Source organism: Ictalurus punctatus, chromosome 11 (assembly GCF_001660625.3).
Source record: "Ictalurus punctatus breed USDA103 chromosome 11, Coco_2.0, whole genome shotgun sequence".
In the NCBI taxonomy this organism is placed as follows: Eukaryota; Metazoa; Chordata; class Actinopteri; order Siluriformes; family Ictaluridae; genus Ictalurus; species Ictalurus punctatus.
In genome coordinates, this window is record NC_030426.2 from 19,226,199 (window position 1) to 19,246,577 (window position 20,379).

General features: G+C 42.7%; 1 protein-coding gene across 2 annotated transcripts in view; it reads right to left on the reverse strand.

The window, feature by feature from the left end:
• Window positions 1-20,379, reverse strand: part of raver2 (ribonucleoprotein, PTB-binding 2) — a 94,235-nt gene that overhangs the window by 1,780 nt on the left and 72,076 nt on the right. For both annotated transcript variants that reach the window (XM_053683569.1, XM_053683570.1), the window contains exons 9-14: window positions 19,386-19,600; window positions 17,186-17,297; window positions 14,593-14,741; window positions 6,731-6,832; window positions 4,121-4,243; window positions 1,444-1,641 (exon numbers count right to left, since the gene is read on the reverse strand). In XM_053683569.1, the coding sequence (XP_053539544.1) occupies window positions 1,444-1,641; window positions 4,121-4,243; window positions 6,731-6,832; window positions 14,593-14,741; window positions 17,186-17,297; window positions 19,386-19,600 (899 nt within the window). The remainder of the gene's footprint in view (window positions 1-1,443; window positions 1,642-4,120; window positions 4,244-6,730; window positions 6,833-14,592; window positions 14,742-17,185; window positions 17,298-19,385; window positions 19,601-20,379) is intronic.

Genomic DNA, 20,379 nt, shown 5'->3' on the forward strand with positions numbered 1-20,379 from the left:
ACCACCCAACCACATACACACACAACCACACACACACAACCACCCACACACATACACACACACCCAACCACCAAACCACACACACAACCACACAACCACACACACACAACGACACACACACAACCACCCAACCACACACACACAACCACCCAACACCACACACACAACCACCCAACCACACACACACACAACCACCCAACACCACACACACAACCACCCAACCACACACACACACAACCACACACACAACCACACAACCACACACACAACCACCCAACCACACACACACAACCACCCAACCACACACACACAACCACCCAACACCACACACACAACCACCCAACCACATACACACACAACCACACACACAACCACCCAACCACACACACACAACCACCCACCCACACACAACCACACACCCAACCACACACACAACCACCCAACCACCCACCCAACCACACACACACAACCACACACACACACAACCACACACACACACAACCACACACACACACAACCACCCAACCACATACACACACACAACCACCAAACCACACATACAACCACACACACACAACCACACACACCCAACCACAAACACCCAACCACAAACACCCCCACCCACACACACACCCCTACCCACACACAACCACACACACCCTCACACAGAGATAAGATTTTACCCGCATGCATTACATCTGTAGTTTTGGTTTTCAGAGTCACACTCAGTTCCTGCCTCAATTTCTAATTCGCAAATCTGCTTACTGCACTGTTCCTTGTTTCCAGGTGTTTTATGCAAACGCTGGCTGCTGCATCAAAAACCTCATTATAGAGGAGTGGGAGATACACAGACAGACAGAGGGAGAGATGGACAGAGGTGGAGGAAGTGATGGAGAGAGACAAAGATGTAGGAAAGGAGAGATTTAGGGAAATAAAGAAACTGAGGGACAGAGAGGGAGAGAGAGAGAGAGAGAGAGAGAGAGAGAGAGAGAGAGAGAGAGAGAGAGGAGAGAGAGAGACCTGCAGACATAGAGGAAGACAAAGGCATAGATATGGAGAGTGGGAACGAGAGTGATGGAGGGAAGGACATTGTGTGGAAGACAGAAAGAAAGAGATAGTAAGAGAGCACACCCTCATACATTGAGATGTACTTTCTCTCTCTTTCTTTTCCTTCACTAACTGGTGCCAGACCCCAAGGACAGGAGAAACACATACACACCGACAGTTCTGCACAAACAGGTATAGAACTTTCAGGAAGCGGTTTCAGACCAACTCATCAGCTTTTCTTCCTCCACAGAATGCCTTCACAATGTCTCTCTGCTGTCTAACCTCACTGGCTCTACAACCATGACAATTAACCCTACAGTGTGGGGGCCAGTGCACACACACACACACACACACACACACACACACACACACACACACACACACACACACACTTACATAGTAATACTGGCTCCAGTCTGTCACGCAGGGCGTAGTGTGTGTGTGAGTGACGGCGCTCGGTGTGTGTGTGTGAGCGTGTGTAGGGGCGATGAAGCCAGGCATGATTGGCAGGGCACTGTAGGCAGGCAGCATGGGCGGGGCAGCACCATTCAGAGACAGAGGAGAGACCATGGGTGGCTTTACGACCTCCAGCTCCTAGAGAGAGAGAGAGAGAGAGAGAGAGAGAGAGAGAGAGAGAGAGAGAGAGAGAGAGAGAGAGAGAGAGATGAGAAGATGATATGATGTTGCGTCTGGTTATTAATTTTGCGATATATTTATTTAGCATCGGTTTATTTTTTGTATTTGCATTACTCTTTTTTCACTTTATGTTTTGTTCAATTCCCACTTCCCTTGCTCTGTTGTTGTGTTACTTTGACAATACAAAAATATTTTGTCATGCCAATTAAGCATACAGTGAATTGAATTAAACAGAGAGAGAGATTAGGAGACACATATGAGACAGAGAGAGAAACAGGGACAGAGAGACGTGAGAGAGAAAGAGAGAGAAACAGGGACAGAGAGACGTGAGAGAGAAAGAGAGAGAAACAGGGACAGAGAGACGTGAGCGAGAGAAAGAGAGAGAAACAGGGACAGAGAGACGTGAGAGAGAAAGAGAGAGAAACAGGGACAGAGAGACGTGAGAGAGAAAGAGAGAGAAACAGGGACAGAGAGACGTGAGAGAGAAAGAGAGAGAAACAGGGACAGAGAGACGTGAAAGAGAAAGAGAGAGAAACAGGGACAGAGAGACGTGAGAGAGAAAGAGAGAGAAACAGGGACAGAGAGACGTGAGCGAGAGAAAGAGAGAGAAACAGGGACAGAGAGACGTGAGAGAGAGAAAGAGAGAAACAGGGACAGAGAGACGTGAGAGAGAAAGAGAGAGAAACAGGGACAGAGAGACGTGAGCGAGAGAAAGAGAGAGAAACAGGGACAGAGAGACGTGAAAGAGAAAGAGAGAGAAACAGGGACAGAGAGACGTGAAAGAGAAAGAGAGAGAAACAGGGACAGAGAGACGTGAGCGAGAGAAAGAGAGAAACAGGGACAGAGAGACGTGAGAGAGAAAGAGAGAGAAACAGGGACAGAGAGACGTGAGAGAGAGAAAGAGAGAAACAGGGACAGAGAGACGTGAGAGAGAAAGAGAGAGAAACAGGGACAGAGAGACGTGAGCGAGAGAAAGAGAGAGAAACAGGGACAGAGAGACGTGAGAGAGAAAGAGAGAGAAACAGGGACAGAGACGTGAGAGAGAAAGAGAGAGAAACAGGGACAGAGAGACGTGAGAGAGAAAGAGAGAGAAACAGGGACAGAGAGACGTGAAAGAGAAAGAGAGAGAAACAGGGACAGAGAGACGTGAGAGAGAAAGAGAGAGAAACAGGGACAGAGAGACGTGAGCGAGAGAAAGAGAGAGAAACAGGGACAGAGAGACGTGAGAGAGAGAAAGAGAGAAACAGGGACAGAGAGACGTGAGAGAGAAAGAGAGAGAAACAGGGACAGAGAGACGTGAGCGAGAGAAAGAGAGAGAAACAGGGACAGAGAGACGTGAAAGAGAAAGAGAGAGAAACAGGGACAGAGAGACGTGAGCGAGAGAAAGAGAGAAACAGGGACAGAGAGACGTGAGAGAGAAAGAGAGAGAAACAGGGACAGAGAGACGTGAGCGAGAGAAAGAGAGAGAAACAGGGACAGAGAGACGTGAGAGAGAAAGAGAGAGAAACAGGGACAGAAACGTGAGCGAGAGAAAGAGAGAGAAACAGGGACAGAAACGTGAGCGAGAGAAAGAGAGAGAAACAGGGACAGAGAGACGTGAGCGAGAGAAAGAGAGAGAAACAGGGACAGAGAGACGTGAGAGAGAAAGAGAGAGAAACAGGGACAGAGAGACGTGAGAGAGAAAGAGAGAGAAACAGGGACAGAGAGACGTGAGAGAGAAAGAGAGAGAAACAGGGACAGAGAGACGTGAGAGAGAAAGAGAGAGAAACAGGGACAGAGACGTGAGAGAAAGAAAAAGAGAGAGAAACAGGGACAGAGAGACGTGAGAGAAAGAAAAAGAGAGAGACAGATAAGTGAGAGAGAAAGAGACAGAAACAGAGAGACAGAGAGAAGCACGTGTGAGGGGGGTGAGAGAGAGAGAGAGAGACAGAGAGGAAAAAAAGCAAGGCAGAAAAGCACAGAGAGAGAGAAACGAGAGCGAGAGACAGACAGATAAATACAGACAGACATATGTATTTAAATAGACGTGTATATCATAAGTCTTTATTTATTTTTATTTAGGCGTAATTTTTGACAGGAAATAAAATCATTTATTACTCAGTTCTGCCTCCTAAAGCTTATTATTTCGTGAACACTAAATCACTCAGTAACTACAGTGAAACTAATAGAACAGTTTGTAAGAAGTTATGAGCGTGTGGAATGTAAGTTCAGAGTGTTCAGCAGGTTTCGTTAGTCATAATTAAATCCACTGGAGTTCATTCCACTCGAAAATGGCAGCTCACTGTGATAAAAGCAAAAAACTTTTACCTGAGACTGCAGAATGATCGTCTCCACCGTTCTCATATCTACTGTGAGGAACTATTTTGCTTTAGGCTACAGTGGGTTGCACTGTAATGTGTGTGTGTGTGTGTGTGTGTGTGTGTGTGTGTGTGTGTACCTTGCTGAGGTCTCTCTGCTGGTACCCAGGTGCAGCAGCTTGGCTTATCTGAGTCTGAGAATAGTACTGAGTTACGGCCTGCATGTAAGAAGAGTAGTCTCCATATGAAGACGTGACCACAGCCTGAGAGAGACAGACAGAGAGGCAGACAGAGAGAGAGAGAGAGAGAGACAGAGAGAGAGAGAGAGAGAGAGAGAGAGAGAGACAGTGAGAGCAAGAGAGAGACTTTTTACAATCCTTTTTTTTATTAAAAGTCACACCATACACATTAAAGTCAAGGTGACTCGATATATAAATAAATAAATATTTAAAGGAGCATTATATATATATATATATATATATATATATATATATATATATATATATATATATATATATATATATATATATATATATATATATATATAAAAGTCAACACAATAACGAACAGTTGTTATGAACATTATCAGCCTAATGCTGGTGTAAAACAAAGTTCTCCATCCACTACAGAATATAGAGCCTTCTCACAACACCACCCTGCCTTGAACATCAGAGAGAGAGAGAGAGAGAGAGAGAGAGAGAGAGGGAGGGAGAGAGCATTAGAGAGAGAGTGAGAGAGAGAGAGAGAGAGAGAGAGAGAGAGAGGGAGGGGGAGAGAGAGAGAGAGAGAGAGGGAGGGAGAGAGCGCGAGAGAGAAGAAGAGAGAGAGTGAGAGAGAGAGTGAGAGAGAGTGGGAGAGAGAGAGGGAGGGAGAGAGAGAGAGAGAGAGTGAGAGAGAGAGGGAGGGGGAGAGAGAGAGAGAGAGAGGGAGGGAGAGAGCGCGAGAGAGAAGAAGAGAGAGAGAGAGAGTGAGAGAGAGGGAGGGAGGGAGAGAGAGGGAGGGAGAGAGCGTGAGAGAGAAGAAGAGAGAGAGTGCGAGAGAGAGTGAGAGAGAGGGAGGGAGAGGGAGAGAGAGGGAGGGAGCTTAGAGGGAGAGAGGGAGGGAGCAAGAGAGGGAGAGAGAGGGAGAGAGAAATGGAGTTTTACATCTACCTTTATTGTCCAGTGAACTGTCTGATAAGCAGGCAGCCACTACAGGCAGATAGTCTATAGCTTGGTCTGATTTCTGAAATCTCTATGTGACCATTTTTTTGGCCCAGTCCCCTTGAAGAGCCCCTTCACCTAGGGGTCTCAGACAGTCCCTATTATCCCCATGATGCTGTTCCCTGACTGCTTGCAGCCTCCGCGTTTCACTCTTCAAATGCTATTATAGGTCATTTGAAACCAACTCAAAACTCATCATCTTCAGTATGTGCTTTATCCTGGTCAGAGTCACAGTAGAGTCTATCCAGGAGACACCGGGGCCCAGGTGGCAGAATTCACTCCGGACAGTGGGAGGAAGCCGGAGAACCTGGAGGAACCCCACGTGAACATGTGAAACATGGCACGGACAGTAACCAGTGCTCAGGACTGGACTGAGGACTCTGCAGCTGTGTCGTGGCAACGTCACCTGCTGCACCACCATGCCGGCCAAACCGACATTACGGCTGCAATATTAAGTCAAATATTGTGAGCGATTTTGGGATTCTGGGACATGCTTTCAATAAAACATTGATTCAACAATCGTTTTATGTTCTCAAATGTCAAAAATAGGCTTGAGCAAATTTAATACCCGCTCTTCGGTTGATCATCATTTCCACACACGTTCGATATTCCCGAAGCTACTTTCAGTCTTGATAAATCACACTGCAGGCGTTTTCATGTATTTGCACGTACAGCATGTTCATTAAGTTATAAACACAACATGCATTTACTATTTTTTTCTCTCACTGGAACGACACAACCCTCGACAGACCCTGCTTATGACTTGCACATTTCCATTTGCAGAGTATTGTCCAGTTTGCATGTATTCAAACACCCTGCATTGATGGCAGCTACGGTGTAAAGTCCACCCCAGGTTCTAAACCCCTGTACGGACATTACAACCTGAGCACACATCGTCACATTTTAACGGCTCCCAAAGACCAGCTGACGTGGACGAACTTCTCATACAAGCACGAGTTCACAAGCAATGTGCTTCCAGAATATTCATATCCCACGCTCCTTCTATTTTCTATTAGAAACATCACTTCAACTGAATATGAAACACAGAGTTAGAACTTGTATCGTGTGTGTGGTCGTTTCTATCTTGGGAACAATATTTCCTAAAATACTAGGAATATGTGATCATTTTTCTCATGTTTGGATACAGTATTAGACTGGTCCACACAAGGAAATTTTTTATTTATTTATTTATTTTTACTGTAGCTAAATACTGTAACCATCTTATTATTAAGGAGAAAATGGTTGCAGTATTTAGCTACAGTAAAACTAAGAAAAACAAAAATATCCCAGAGTGACTAAGTGTGTGTGGACGTGTTTTAGTTTATGGGGACCAATAATTTACATTATGCTAATTGAAGCTTCTTTTTTATTTATTTATTTATTTTTTTTAAAGAGCCAAATTCGTGTTAAGAAAAAGTATAGCATTATTTAGCTACAATGAAACAAAATGAGTAAAACATGAATACCTCCCTACACAAAATATAAAGATGGTGTGTGTGTGTGTGTGTGTGTGTGTGTGTGTGTGTGTGTGTGTGTGTGTGTGCTCACCTGAGCTTGCTCCTTGCTGTACTCTGTGGCTGTAGTACTCTCCTGGTTAGTGTTACTGTAGCCCTGTGCCTGATAATGTTGGTACCACTGCTGCATGGCCTCCTACCACACACACACACACACACACACACACACACACAAGTAGAAGACATCAGGTACATTACACACTCACAGCATTATCATGGTCACTGGGCCTAATTTTCAATCTTTCAGTGATGTGTGTAAATTTTTTCGTAGGCCAAAAGCAAACTACAAATTCCCACAAGATTCACATATAATTTTCGGTAACATGATTTTCTTTGTACTCCATCATTTATAGCTAATAGGCATTTATCAGCATTTGGCGCAGCTGATTTACATTTAGTTTCACCCACAAAACCCATCTAAAGATTTAGTTTAGACAAATCCTCCTGTAATGCAGCTCAACCACTGCAGCACATCGTCTACCACAGACATTTATGGATTTCTTTTGGATTGCTTTCTTTAAAGTCATTAATATGAAGTTTTTGTTTGTGTGTGTGTGTGTGTGTGTGTGTGTGTGTGTGTGTGTGTGTGTGTGTGTGTGTGTAATTGAAACAAATAAGATTTGATTTAAACCGGACAATCCATAGTTAAAAAAAATTGCAGTAACTCAGCTCAAAGCTGATTGGTTGCGGTTCACATGAATGAGTTTCCTTATACAAAAACCTCCATCCATTCATCCAGTTTACAAGTTCCTGCAAATTTGTTGTTCCTATAGAAACAACATCTCAGAAAGAGCATGATTTGCCTTACAGCCAGCGCTACTGTCAGAGCTGCTGTTACAGAAAATTCCACCCATCCATACTGCTTGGAGCTTATCCCATGAGACTCAGGCCACAAGGCAGGGGACACCCTGGATGGGGTTCCAGCCCATCACAAGCCACAATCGCACACACATTCACACACTGTGGACAATGTGGAAATGCCAATCGGCCTACAAGGCATGTCTTTGGACTAGGGAGGAAATCGGAGTACCCAGAGGAAACCCCCAAAGCACGGGGAGTACATGCAGACTCTGAGGCAGGAATCAAACCCCCAACCCTGGAGGTGCAAGGCAAACCACTAAACCCCCTTCCAAAAACGTACTTCATTTACCTCGAGTTCTTGTAGGATGTAAACGTTTTATAAACACAAACTGGATTGTCATGAATACCATATTTCTTGTATAAATGCAAGATTTGTGAATGATTTACAAAATAAAATTACTTCATTTCCAGCTTGAAAAACGAAGCTCAATGGCATGAGATGTAGCCCGCGTTCACGCTGCTTCAGTCGGGATTAACTCGTTATCTCTTTTGAGTTTTGTAGCTTGTTTACTGCATTTTCCTCACAGTATTAGTCATCAATTCCCCTAACTAGATCTCTGCTACCACTTAGACCAACACGTGCTTCCTACAATAGACACAAAGTCAGACATCTTCTTGTCGTTGTTTTTTTTTTTTAGTAACATCACTGGGCAACTTAACAAAATTGTAAATATCATTTGTAAATGTTGGTAGCCATAAAACCTGACAGCTATCAGGTTGTATTTCATCACCTCACTCCTCCACTGATTCACTCTTTTCTTTCTCTCCTCTTGCCTTCACCAGCCTTTCTGACTTGCCCTGGTTGCTGTACTCCCTCTCCCTCTTTCTGCCTTCATCCAGTGTGAAAGCTTGCCGTGTCTTCTCACTCGAGCTGTACAGTGTGGGGGAGTACTGAGGGACCAGATGGGACAAATGAATCGCAGCCAAACCCCCCTCCCGTCCCCGTCCTCCTTTTCTCTTCTCCCTCACCAACATTTGCTCTCTCTCGCTCAGAGGTGCACTTTCACAAAGATGAAGGATTCAAGGCCAGTTAATCCACCTAAATGCCCTTATCCTTCCAAACCACAGCCAAGAAGGAGTAGGAGTGTGTGTGTGTGTGTGTGTGTGTGTGTGTACATGTGAGAGACTGACGGTATATGTGTGAATTTGCAAGAAATTCCGTCGCAATTATGTTACAGAAATCCTGCAGCATTTCACACCCTAATCTCTACTTCATCTGTAGTGTGTGATAACCAGAGACGGCGTTACTGAGAAAGGAACGGTAAACCTGTTTACTTCAGACTCCCCTATAATGGAAGTCGTTCTTAAGGGAGTCAAATGTTGATGCAAAACATGCAACCCTTTCACAAATTCTTCAGTCGAGAAGATTTGCAAATTAAGCTCTAAATCAATGAGACGAATCCTTCAGAGAGTGGAATTTGGGGTTACTTCCAAAAGTCCAACTTAAAAAAATAAATAAATAAAAAATGATTGCTTCAGTACTGGAAAGTTGGAAAGCCAGCTGGAGGAAATAACTTGCATGTTCCCGCACATGTGTGAGGGCGCTTTTTAAAAGTCTGTTTATGTCGTTTGATAGACATTTTATTTATACCATTAAATATATGATGTTCAGTGTGTAACGACGCATCAACTGTCTGATTCACTTTTAATAGTCAAATGTTAGTTCTGTGTTTTTCGCTTTTGTGTTATGGGCAAGTAAAGCGGTAAATACTTGGTGGCATGATGATGTAAGAAAAAAAAATCAACATCAGAGTGACAAAGCCGAGCTACTGTTACCGCCCGGAAGTTGATTAGTTTCCAATAACTGTGAGTGTTGACGTGTTTTATTCCTCTTATACCACAGCAATTTGCCAATGATTACATAAAAATGCATATTGCTATCAAAGCTCATTTATCCTGAAGACTTTCCTGTGTTAGAAGATTTAAAGGAACAGCTGCATCTCTGACTGTTACAAAGTGCCAACACTGGGTCTCCAAAAATGTCCTTTCAACACAGTGCTCTTCCAAAAATGCTAAGAAAACTTCACTATAGAAGGGATTCTATGATTTTTAAAAAATCCTTTTATTTTTAGCCGTAGATTATGTGGCGCATCCATCATACAAGTTCCTGTACATTTGTTGTTGCTATAGAAACAGCGTATCAGAAAGAGCACATTAAAATAATGTGATTTGTCTTGTAGCCAGCAGTACAGTCAGAGCAGCTGTTATAGAAAATTCCATCCATCCATCCATCCATCTTCCATACCATTTATCCTACAGAGGGTTGCGGGGGGAGCCTGGAGCCTATCCCAGGGAACTCGGGGCACAAGGTGGGGGGATCACATACTACAGACAATCTGGAAATGCCAATCAGTCTACAACACGTTTCTTTGGACTGGGGATGGAAACCGGCATACCCGGAGGAAACCCGCCAACCCTGGAGGTGCGAGGCAAGCGTGCTAACCACTAAGCCACTGTGCACACCATTACAGTAAATTAACCAAGTGAAAAGAACTGACCAATCAAAATCGATCATTCAATAATGTGGTATACGCCTTTATACGTCAGGAAAATAACATGTTTGCAGTAAGATGAGGCCTCAGCGGGCAAATTCTTGGATCAAAGTGAGTTTGAAAATCCCACTACAACATGACCATGAAAAGTAGCAACTAAGTGCAAATGGGAAAATGAGCTTGTGGCCAATATTACCTAGCACAATAATACATCATGGCAAACTACACCTGCAGATAGATGGACGGACGGACAGACAGACAGACACAGTGGTGCTCGAAAGTTTGTGAACCCTTTAGAATTTTCTATATATCTGCATAAATATGACCTGTTCCACATGTTTGTGGAAGTGTATCACGGCATGAACAAAGGAGATTTCTGGGAACCTCAGAGAACGAGTTGTTGATGCTCATCAGGCTGGAAAAGGTTACAAAACCATCTCTAAAGACTTTAAACTCCACCAATCCACAGTCAGACAGATTGTGTACAAATGGAAGAAATTTAAGACCATTCCCCTGGAGTGATCGACCAACAAAGATCACTCCAAGAGCAAGACGTGTAACAGTCCACAAGGTCACAAAGGAGCCAGGGTAACTTATGCAGCAAGACAACGATCCTATGCACACAAGTCGTTCTACCAAAGAATGGTTAAAGAAGACTAAAGTTAATGTTTTGGAAGTCAAAGTCCTGACCGTAATCCAATAGAAATGTTGTGGTAGGATGCAAGCAGTTCATGTGATGAAACCCACCAACATCCCAGAGTTGAAGCTGTTCTGTACTGAGGAACGGGCTAAAATTCCTCCAAGCCGATGTGCAGGACTGATCAACAGTTACTGCAAACGTTTAGTTGCAGTTATTGCTGCGCAAGAGGATCACACCAGATACTGAAAGCAAAGTTCACATTCTTTTGCCACTCACAGATGTCATACTGGATCATTTCCCTCAATAAATAAATGACCAAGTATAACTCATTTTGTTTAATTGTGTTCTCTTTATCTACTTTTAGGATCTGATTATGTTTTAGGCCATGTTTATGCAGATACATAGAAAATTCTAAAGGATTCACAAACTTTCAACCACCACTGTCGTTAAGACAAACAGACAAACAGACAGACAGACAGACAGACAGAGATAGATAGATAGATAGATAGATAGATAGATAGATAGATAGATAGATGCAGATTTGACAAAAGGGAGATTTCAATATTCATGCCAATGCCTGGAGATGAACAGAAGAAAAACAAAAAGAAAGTAAGAGAAAAAGAGAGCGATACCCAGTGGTGGCGATTGTTAAACTCTGCTTCTCTTACCTGTGTGAATGAGGGAAGAGCTCAGCCCCGTCATTCAAAGCCCTATTATCGCTATTTCATCTCAATCTCATTCTGCTGTGATCTCTCTAACAGAGTTACCATCAGTCCCCTTTTCATTTTCCTCTGGGCATGTGCCACCCTGTCCAGCCCCTTCTGTCACGTTTAATATCCGACAGAAAATAGGCAGAGAGAGAGAGAGAGAGAGAGAGAGAGAGAGAGAGAGAGAGAGAGAGAGAGAGAGAGAGAGAGAGAGAGAGAGAGAATCATATATGCCATTTAAATGATGTATCAAAGCTAGGCTGCTTTTATTTTACATCAGGACCCCATATTCCTCGTCCTCACAACTGCTCAGGTATTCATGGTTTCATTTTGGTCCTGGAATTTAGACAGCTGATGCTTCCTGGTCTTAGAGCTTGGTGAAATTACAAGTTTGTGAAAACTTCAGTATAATAAACACTGTTATAAACAGAAATGAATTCACCAGACACTTTAATAGGAACACCTGTACCCCTGCATATTCATGCAAATATCCAATCAGCCAATCACATGGCAATTATTCCCCATAACACAAAAAACAAAAACACAGAACTAATGTTTGACTACTAAAAGTGAATCAGACAGTTCATACATCGTTGCACAATAAACATCATATATTTAATGGTATAAATAAAATCTCTATCAAACGACATACACAGACTTTTAAAAACAATCACGCAGCTACAGCTCAAAAGTTTCAGTCAAGGTTCACATCAAACAGAATGGAGAATAAATGTGATATCAGTGCCTCTGACTATAACATAGTCAAATAGTTATATAACATAGTCAACATAGTCATTGGTGGCAGAGCTTGAGTATTTCAGAAACTGTTGATCTAACTGGATTTTCACAAACAACAGTCTCGAGTTTATACAAGATGGTAACTCATAAGCACTCTTTACAACTGTGATGAACAGAAAAGCATCTCAGAACATACAACACACCAAACCTTGAGGCAGAAGGGCTACAACAGCAGAAGACCACATCGGGTTCTATACCTGTCAGCCCAGAACAGGAAGCTGAGGCCACAGTGGACATTTGGACACAATTAGATCAGTCTAGGTGATGCCACTCATCGGATGATCTTCTAAACTCTTGAGACGCGTGAAAATCCCAGGAGATCAGCAGTTTCTGAAACACCCAAACATGCTTGTGTGGCACCAACAACTACGCCCCACTTAAAGTCACTGAGATCACATTTTCCCCATTCTGATGTTTGATGTGAACATTAACTGAAGCTCTTGACCTGTATCTGCATGATTTTATGCATTGCACTGCTGCCACATGATCGGCTGGTGATAGCATGAATGAGCAAGGGTTCAGGTGTTCCTGTGAAAGTGCCCAGTGAGCGTATGTATCTTTTCCATACTGTTTATGACATGTCACGGTGGCAAAATGATCAAATTCGGAGATAGGAAATGGCTATCGTAGAACATTGATTTTGCTTGCTGCAACCCTTTCTGTGTTTATTTGGATGCATTTTGGGGTCATAATCTTATTGAAAGACATTCATTTCTCCATCAAGTCTCCTGAAAAAAGTAAAATATCTGGGTACTTAGTGGAATCCATGATGCCATTAATCATCACAAGAGCCCCTGGAGACACCACCAGTGAGTTGAGTTTTTTTTCCTGGTAAGCAGGTCTTTGTTCAACATGTGTCTCAATGGTGTGCACCTGTGAGTATTACTGAGTGTACTGGTTCGTGTGGAGGTGTGTGTGGGAGTGTAATAGTTACCTGTGAGTATTGCTGAGTGTACTGGTTCGTGTGGAGGTGTGTGTTGGAGTGTAATAGTTACCTGTGAGTATTGCTGAGTGTACTGGTTCGTGTGGAGGTGTGTGTGGGAGTGTAATAGTTACCTGTGAGTATTGCTGAGTGTACTGGTTCGTGTGGAGGTGTGTGTTGGAGTGTAATGGTTACCTGTGAGTATTGCTGAGTGTACTGGTTCGTGTGGAGGTGTGTGTGGGAGTGTAATGGTTACCTGTGAGTATTGCTGAGTGTACTGGTTCGTGTGGAGGTGTGTGTGGGAGTGTAATGGTTACCTGTGAGTATTGCTGAGTGTACTGGTTCGTGTGGAGGTGTGTGTTGGAGTGTAATGGTTACCTGTGAGTATTGCTGAGTGTACTGGTTCGTGTGGAGGTGTGTGTTGGAGTGTAATGGTTACCTGTGAGTATTGCTGAGTGTACTGGTTCGTGTGGAGGTGTGTGTTGGAGTGTAATAGTTACCTGTGAGTATTGCTGAGTGTACTGGTTCGTGTGGAGGTGTGTGTGGGAGTGTAATAGTTACCTGTGAGTATTGCTGAGTGTACTGGTTCGTGTGGAGGTGTGTGTTGGAGTGTAATGGTTACCTGTGAGTATTGCTGAGTGTACTGGTTCGTGTGGAGGTGTGTGTTGGAGTGTAATGGTTACCTGTGAGTATTGCTGAGTGTACTGGTTCGTGTGGAGGTGTGTGTTGGAGTGTAATGGTTACCTGTGAGTATTGCTGAGTGTACTGGTTCGTGTGGAGGTGTGTGTTGGAGTGTAATGGTTACCTGTGAGTATTGCTGAGTGTACTGGTTCGTGTGGAGGTGTGTGTTGGAGTGTAATGGTTACCTGTGAGTATTGCTGAGTGTACTGGTTCGTGTGGAGGTGTGTGTTGGAGTGTAATGGTTACCTGTGAGTATTACTGAGTGTACTGGTTCGTGTGGAGGTGTGTGTTGGAGTGTAATAGTTACCTGTGAGTATTGCTGAGTGTACTGGTTCGTGTGGAGGTGTGTGTTGGAGTGTAATGGTTACCTGTGAGTATTGCTGAGTGTACTGGTTCGTGTGGAGGTGTGTGTTGGAGTGTAATGGTTACCTGTGAGTATTGCTGAGTGTACTGGTTCGTGTGGAGGTGTGTGTTGGAGTGTAATGGTTACCTGTGAGTATTGCTGAGTGTACTGGTTCGTGTGGAGGTGTGTGTTGGAGTGTAATAGTTACCTGTGAGTATTGCTGAGTGTACTGGTTCGTGTGGAGGTGTGTGTGGGAGTGTAATAGTTACCTGTGAGTATTGCTGAGTGTACTGGTTCGTGTGGAGGTGTGTGTTGGAGTGTAATAGTTACCTGTGAGTATTGCTGAGTGTACTGGTTCGTGTGGAGGTGTGTGTTGGAGTGTAATAGTTACCTGTGAGTATTGCTGAGTGTACTGGTTCGTGTGGAGGTGTGTGTTGGAGTGTAATAGTTACCTGTGAGTATTGCTGAGTGTACTGGTTCGTGTATTCTGAGGCATTGCACTCAGTGCTGTACTGGGTGGTTGGGAGAGAAGCAGGAGGCAGAACCGAGCTATAGGTCCCACTGACCGCCTGGCCTTTACTGCTGCTGCTGCTACAGGGAGCTACATACACACACACACAAACAGAGATAATACAAGGACTTCAGAACGTCCCCACTACACCCAAAACATGTGTCAATTGTCATCACTTATACCTGCCAGCTCTTGGCACCATGGCAGGAAACATAGCATTATCCATTTGACAGGACAATTATGAACCATAAACCTCTCAGTCAAGTCATCCTGACCTCTAGCCAGTCCACATATTTATTCCGCTCCAGCTCTACACACATCTGAGTCGGATAATCCAGCCAGGAGCATCAGGACTAGTCGGCTCAGGTGTGTTTAAAAAGAATAAAGCTGAAACTGTCTGGCTGGGGATCACCGAGATTCTCTTCTATAACACCCGTCTGAAATACAGAGCTGGCTCAGGGCTACATACACCGTAAAGACTCAAGCTGTGTGTGTGTGTGTGTGTGTGTGTGTGTGTGTGTGTGTGTGTGTTGTTCACACAGCAATCTCAGGAGACCTAAACACAATACTGTGTGTCCCTGTGAGGGAAATGCAGTGAAGTGTTGAAGGAAGACAGTAATTAGGAGCTTCACGCTTTCAGCCCATAAGGAATTATTCAGTATGTAATTTAAGCAGTGCTCGTATGAAAGAGGAAGAAAAAAAGTGCTTTTATCAAGTAAAACGTTTCAACTTATAATCACATGATTTCAAAGATACCGTCAAAATACTGAGATTCACAATACTGGCGCTTTTTTCTTCTTTTTTTTTTAAACAAACAAAAAAATACACTTTTTTACAGCTCATTTCCCGCCTGGAAATTAGCTCCTCCCACCAGTCAGGACAATCCTGTCCCTTTTTCCTCTCATACCTTTAGATTGTCTTTATTTTATTTTTATTTTCCCTTTAATGGCCTTCCAGGGAAGAGTGTGGAGATGAGGTGATACAACCCACCACAGAGCTACTAAACATTTTCATTTCTGAGGCTTTTCGTTTTGGGCTGTCTTCAGAGCTGGCGACTTAAAGTGAAGAACATGTCAATATTTAGGTAGTAAAACTTCCCCCTGTTTAGAGCCTGTTTAGAGTTTTTTTGTGTTTTTTTTTGCAGGTGCATAAGCTGATTTCATGGAGGTCACAATATTAAAAGTATCGTGTGCAAGTCATGCCTCCATGGTTGCCAGGTATTTCTTGAGCAGTGGTGTCCACTGCCTTTAAATCCAGAAAAAAAATCGGGGGAAAGCAGATTGCATTTATATTATTTATGATGTCAATTGCAATATGATGTAACGCAAAAAAAAAGACATATGATGTATGAATGAGAAGATAACAAGCATTGAAATAAACATCTAACCGGAGTCTAGTATATTGCCTAGTATATAGACTAGTATATATATGCTACTGAATGAACAGTCCTAGTTATAATGATTACATCAGTCACTACATATTTGCTTTAATTTAACAATATGGCTTATTCAGCAGCTTATAAAACACAACTTAATCCAGCATATCCTATATTATTGCGCTAGACGTACAGCATCAGTAAGTGTGAACCTAGGCAGAGGTGAATAACGTGAATAATCGACTGTTATATCCAGCAAACGACTAGACAGGCTATGTAAATGTTTCACATCGTGCTCCGGCAGGTAATTTGTGTGCACGACTTAATGTAGCCACGAGATGTTAAACAGAGGTCATGAAATTATAATGCGTGCGAGGGATTTAGGCTATTTTAGGCTTATTTTTAGTTGAATTAACAAAATACAAATGTTTTGTCGATCCGATGAGAAACAAAGCTCGCTTTAAGTAAGTGTCGTTCATAATTTGATCTACATCAAATCTGGTCCTTGAAATGAGAATTATATCGCAAGAGTTGATTTCGCTCAAGATAAATCGTCTTCAATTCAAGGCCAGATCTGCTCCTGACTAAGACGCGCAAACTCCACCGGTAAATGGAGCCGGTCCAAGCAGCGCTTAAATCTGTAGTTATGTCCGAGGTCTGAGTAATGATGTGTGTACTAACTCCCCACTATGCACACATTACTCCAGTATGAATGTGGCCCTTTGGGACTGCTTTGTGAACAGAGATGTTTATCTAGATAAGAATAAAATGATCAGACCATCGCTGAGATACTGAGGGATAAATATTTCGCAGGAGTAGGGAGAGAAAAACACTGATGGGAATGAAATGATAGAATTGTACCAGCACTGTGTAAAGCTATTATTCCATCCATTTTCTGTACCGCTGATCCTTACTGGGTCACGGGGAGCCTGGAGCCTATCCCGGGGGCATGGGGTTCAAGGCGGAGGACACCCTGGATGGGGTGCCAATCCATCACAGGTCACAATCACACACGCATTCACACAGCCAATCATACACTATGGACACTTTGGACATGCCAATCAGCCTACAACACATGTCTTTGGACTGGAGGAGGAAACCTAAAGCTATTAATGTCTGCATAAATAGCTAAAGACAGAAATTCAGTGTGTGTGTATACCTTGCAGCACCACTCCAGGTAAGACACTGGCCATGTTTAGGTAAGGGTTGGAGGGCAGTTTCACCTCTTTAGGTGGCTCTCCCAGCAGAGACATCTGGCAGGTGCTTTGTGTCTGCACACACAGGAATAAGATACACACACACATACACTTTCATCAATGTTTGAATTATACAGGAAGTCCTAGACACGGGGGACATTGTGGATGAAAAAGGTGACATGACGCTACACCTCGTATTCAGTCAAAGTGTTAAAGATTTGAGTGTTTTGTAGTGAATCACAATCATTTTCCGTTTTTCTGGCATTTTACAATCTTCAGTGTCATACTCACAACACTAAACTCACAATATAAATCTATCATTCATCTACTGCAGGATATATAAATATGAGTCCAGGATAAATAATGTTTATCATGCGTACAATCCAGCAGTCTATGTTGTGTAAGGAATAAAACCCTACAGGAGAAATATAATAGGAAATAGAAATAATAGGAAAAATAATCAACAACAGGTCGGTGTGATGTAGACTACACAGGATTTGATTATTTTCCAATTACAGTGTGGAGGGGGAAAAAAGGCACCTTTTTTAAAAAAATTTTTTTAAAAATCATCATTTACGTTTATATGTAATGTTGTTGAACAGCTGTCCAAAAACAAGTCTCTGCTATCTTCTACAGAAGCAACGATGTATTCAAATCTATTCAAATGACAGCATCATGGCATAAGAAAGGAATAAAAGACAAAAGAACATACTGTAATAGGAAAACAAATCAACAACGCCGATGTTTTCCGATAACAGCACATCTCAGTATGTTTTATTCCTCTTACACAACAGCAATTTGCCAACAATAACAACTTGTATTTATTAAAGAATGGCACATCATAATTTTTATCCATTTGTATTTACATTGAATGTTGAAATAGTTATTACATTATAGTAATTAAAAAACAGTAACAGTAAACACTTTTTTCTCTCGCTCTCGGAAGGAAAAAAGCGCAGCTTATCATATAACGGAAAAACCACAAAGCACAAGGTCTTTTGTACTGATGACTCTGTGCAGGAAAACTTAATGTCACAGCTTTATGTGTCCCAAAACCATGTCTCACTGCAGTTCTTGTCTGGTTTCCCACTAAAGCTAAGCAGGGTTGAGCCTGGCCACTACCTGGATGGGAGACGTCCTGGGGAAAACTAAGGTTGTTGCTGGAAGTGGTATTAATGAGGCCAGTAGGGGGCACTCACCCTGTGGTCTGTGTGGGTTCCAATGCCCCAGTATAATGCCAGGGACGCTGTATGGTAAAAACAACACCGTCTTACAGATTGGACTTTAAATCCAAGTCCTGACCCAAGCCCCTGAAATTCCCCCACATGCCCTTCTCTATCACAGCACCCTAATAATCTTCATCTCTGAATTGACTACATCACTCTCTGCTCTCCACTAATAGCTGGTGTGTTGTGGGTGTTCTGGTGCACTATGGATGCTACACACTAGTTTTGGTTGATTAGACCCCTCCCCATACTATGAAAAGCGCTATGTAACTAACTAACTAAGCTTTTCCTCTGACACTGGAGAATCCTTCCAAATATGCAAAATAAACATCTCCTCACAAAAAACTACTTCTTTTTTTTTTTTTTTTAAATCAACAATTACACACTTTTAAAATCCTTTTAAGTGGATTGTTTTCCATACAAGTCCGTGCAAAATAGCTGATACTATATAAATGACGGAGTATCGGAATGAGTGCACTAATAAAACAAACCGTGATTTGTCTTGCAGCAGGAACTACTGTCAAAGCTGCTGTTCCAGAACATTCATCAACGCTCTCTGAGCAATCAGAATTATGAATTCAGCAACAGTGTAATATAATGACAGAGTATTGTTAGTTTTTAAGGGACTGTTTTCCTTGGTGAATACAAAATAGCTCGCACACACACAGTTTGGATACACTAGAAAAGATAAATATAGTGTTGGGACAGAGAGACAGGAGCAATAGAGTGAGAGGATGAAATAGAGTGATAGAGATGGCTAGAGGGGGAGATAGAGACAGATAGTTTGAAGTAAAGGGATAAAAGGAGGAAAGAGAACTATGTAGAGATATATAGAGGAAGAAAAATAGAAGGAGGTATAAAAAAGACACAGTGAGGAAGTGAGAGAGAGAGAGTATAAAGAATGGAGGAGCAGCAGAGGAGTGAAATCCGCACTCACTGTAAGCATGCAGGTCTCTGATGCAGTGCTGTTGTGATTAACCAGGGCTTTGGCGCTCAGTGCCGCTCTACTTGACCCAGAACTGAAGCAATGTGTCTGGCTGTGGGAGTGAGTCAACACTGCTGGCTGTTTGTCTGGAGCTGACACACCGTTTTGATCCCCAGGGCTCATGTGAGCGCGGCCTGCTCCGGACCCTCCAGCCTCCCGAGTCGAGTCTGTGAATCCCAGTGATACAGTATATACAGCATTTAAATAAGCAAGATAATAAAATTCACAAACTTCTGACTGGTTGTTGCTGCGTTTGTGCTTTGAAAGTAACACTGTTCCTTGTTATTTCTCAACATGCCCAGGGAACATCATAAAAAATATTCAAAAGTAAATTCAGACACTGGAACGATAAAAATAATTTACACGTTACAGTCCGTACAGGATTTCGCTGAGGTTTTTTTTTTTTGTGATTGCTACGATTTTGCTGCGACTTCTTTCAAAATCGGCACGTGATTTGTGGAGTTTTTTTGTGCTTTTTTGCAAAAACAAAACAAAACAAAAAAATACTCGAATTGGCGAAATTGAAGTTGCACGGTCTTTTGCAGTTATGTTTGTTATTAAATGAGACCTTTTAGCTGTACTCATGTTTGGTGCGCGTTCGAGTGCGCGTCGTGATGACGTCACATCCGCCCTTAACCCTCAACTGCTCAGCTGTATAAATGAGATAAATGTAAGTCGCTCTGGATGAGAGCGTCTGCCAAATGCCATAAATATAAATGCAAACTGTGCCACCCTTACACCAAAATATCATTGAATTGGCTTATAGTTCAATTTCTATTCATGTCTAGAGCACGCTTAAAACAGCCGAAGCTGACGGAAGAGCTGTAACGCTGAGAGGAACTGAGATTAAAAATTCACATCAACATTACAGCACAAGACAGGATAACAAAACAAAATACACTAAAAGATAAGAATACGCACAAAGTATGAATCCCTTTAATAATAT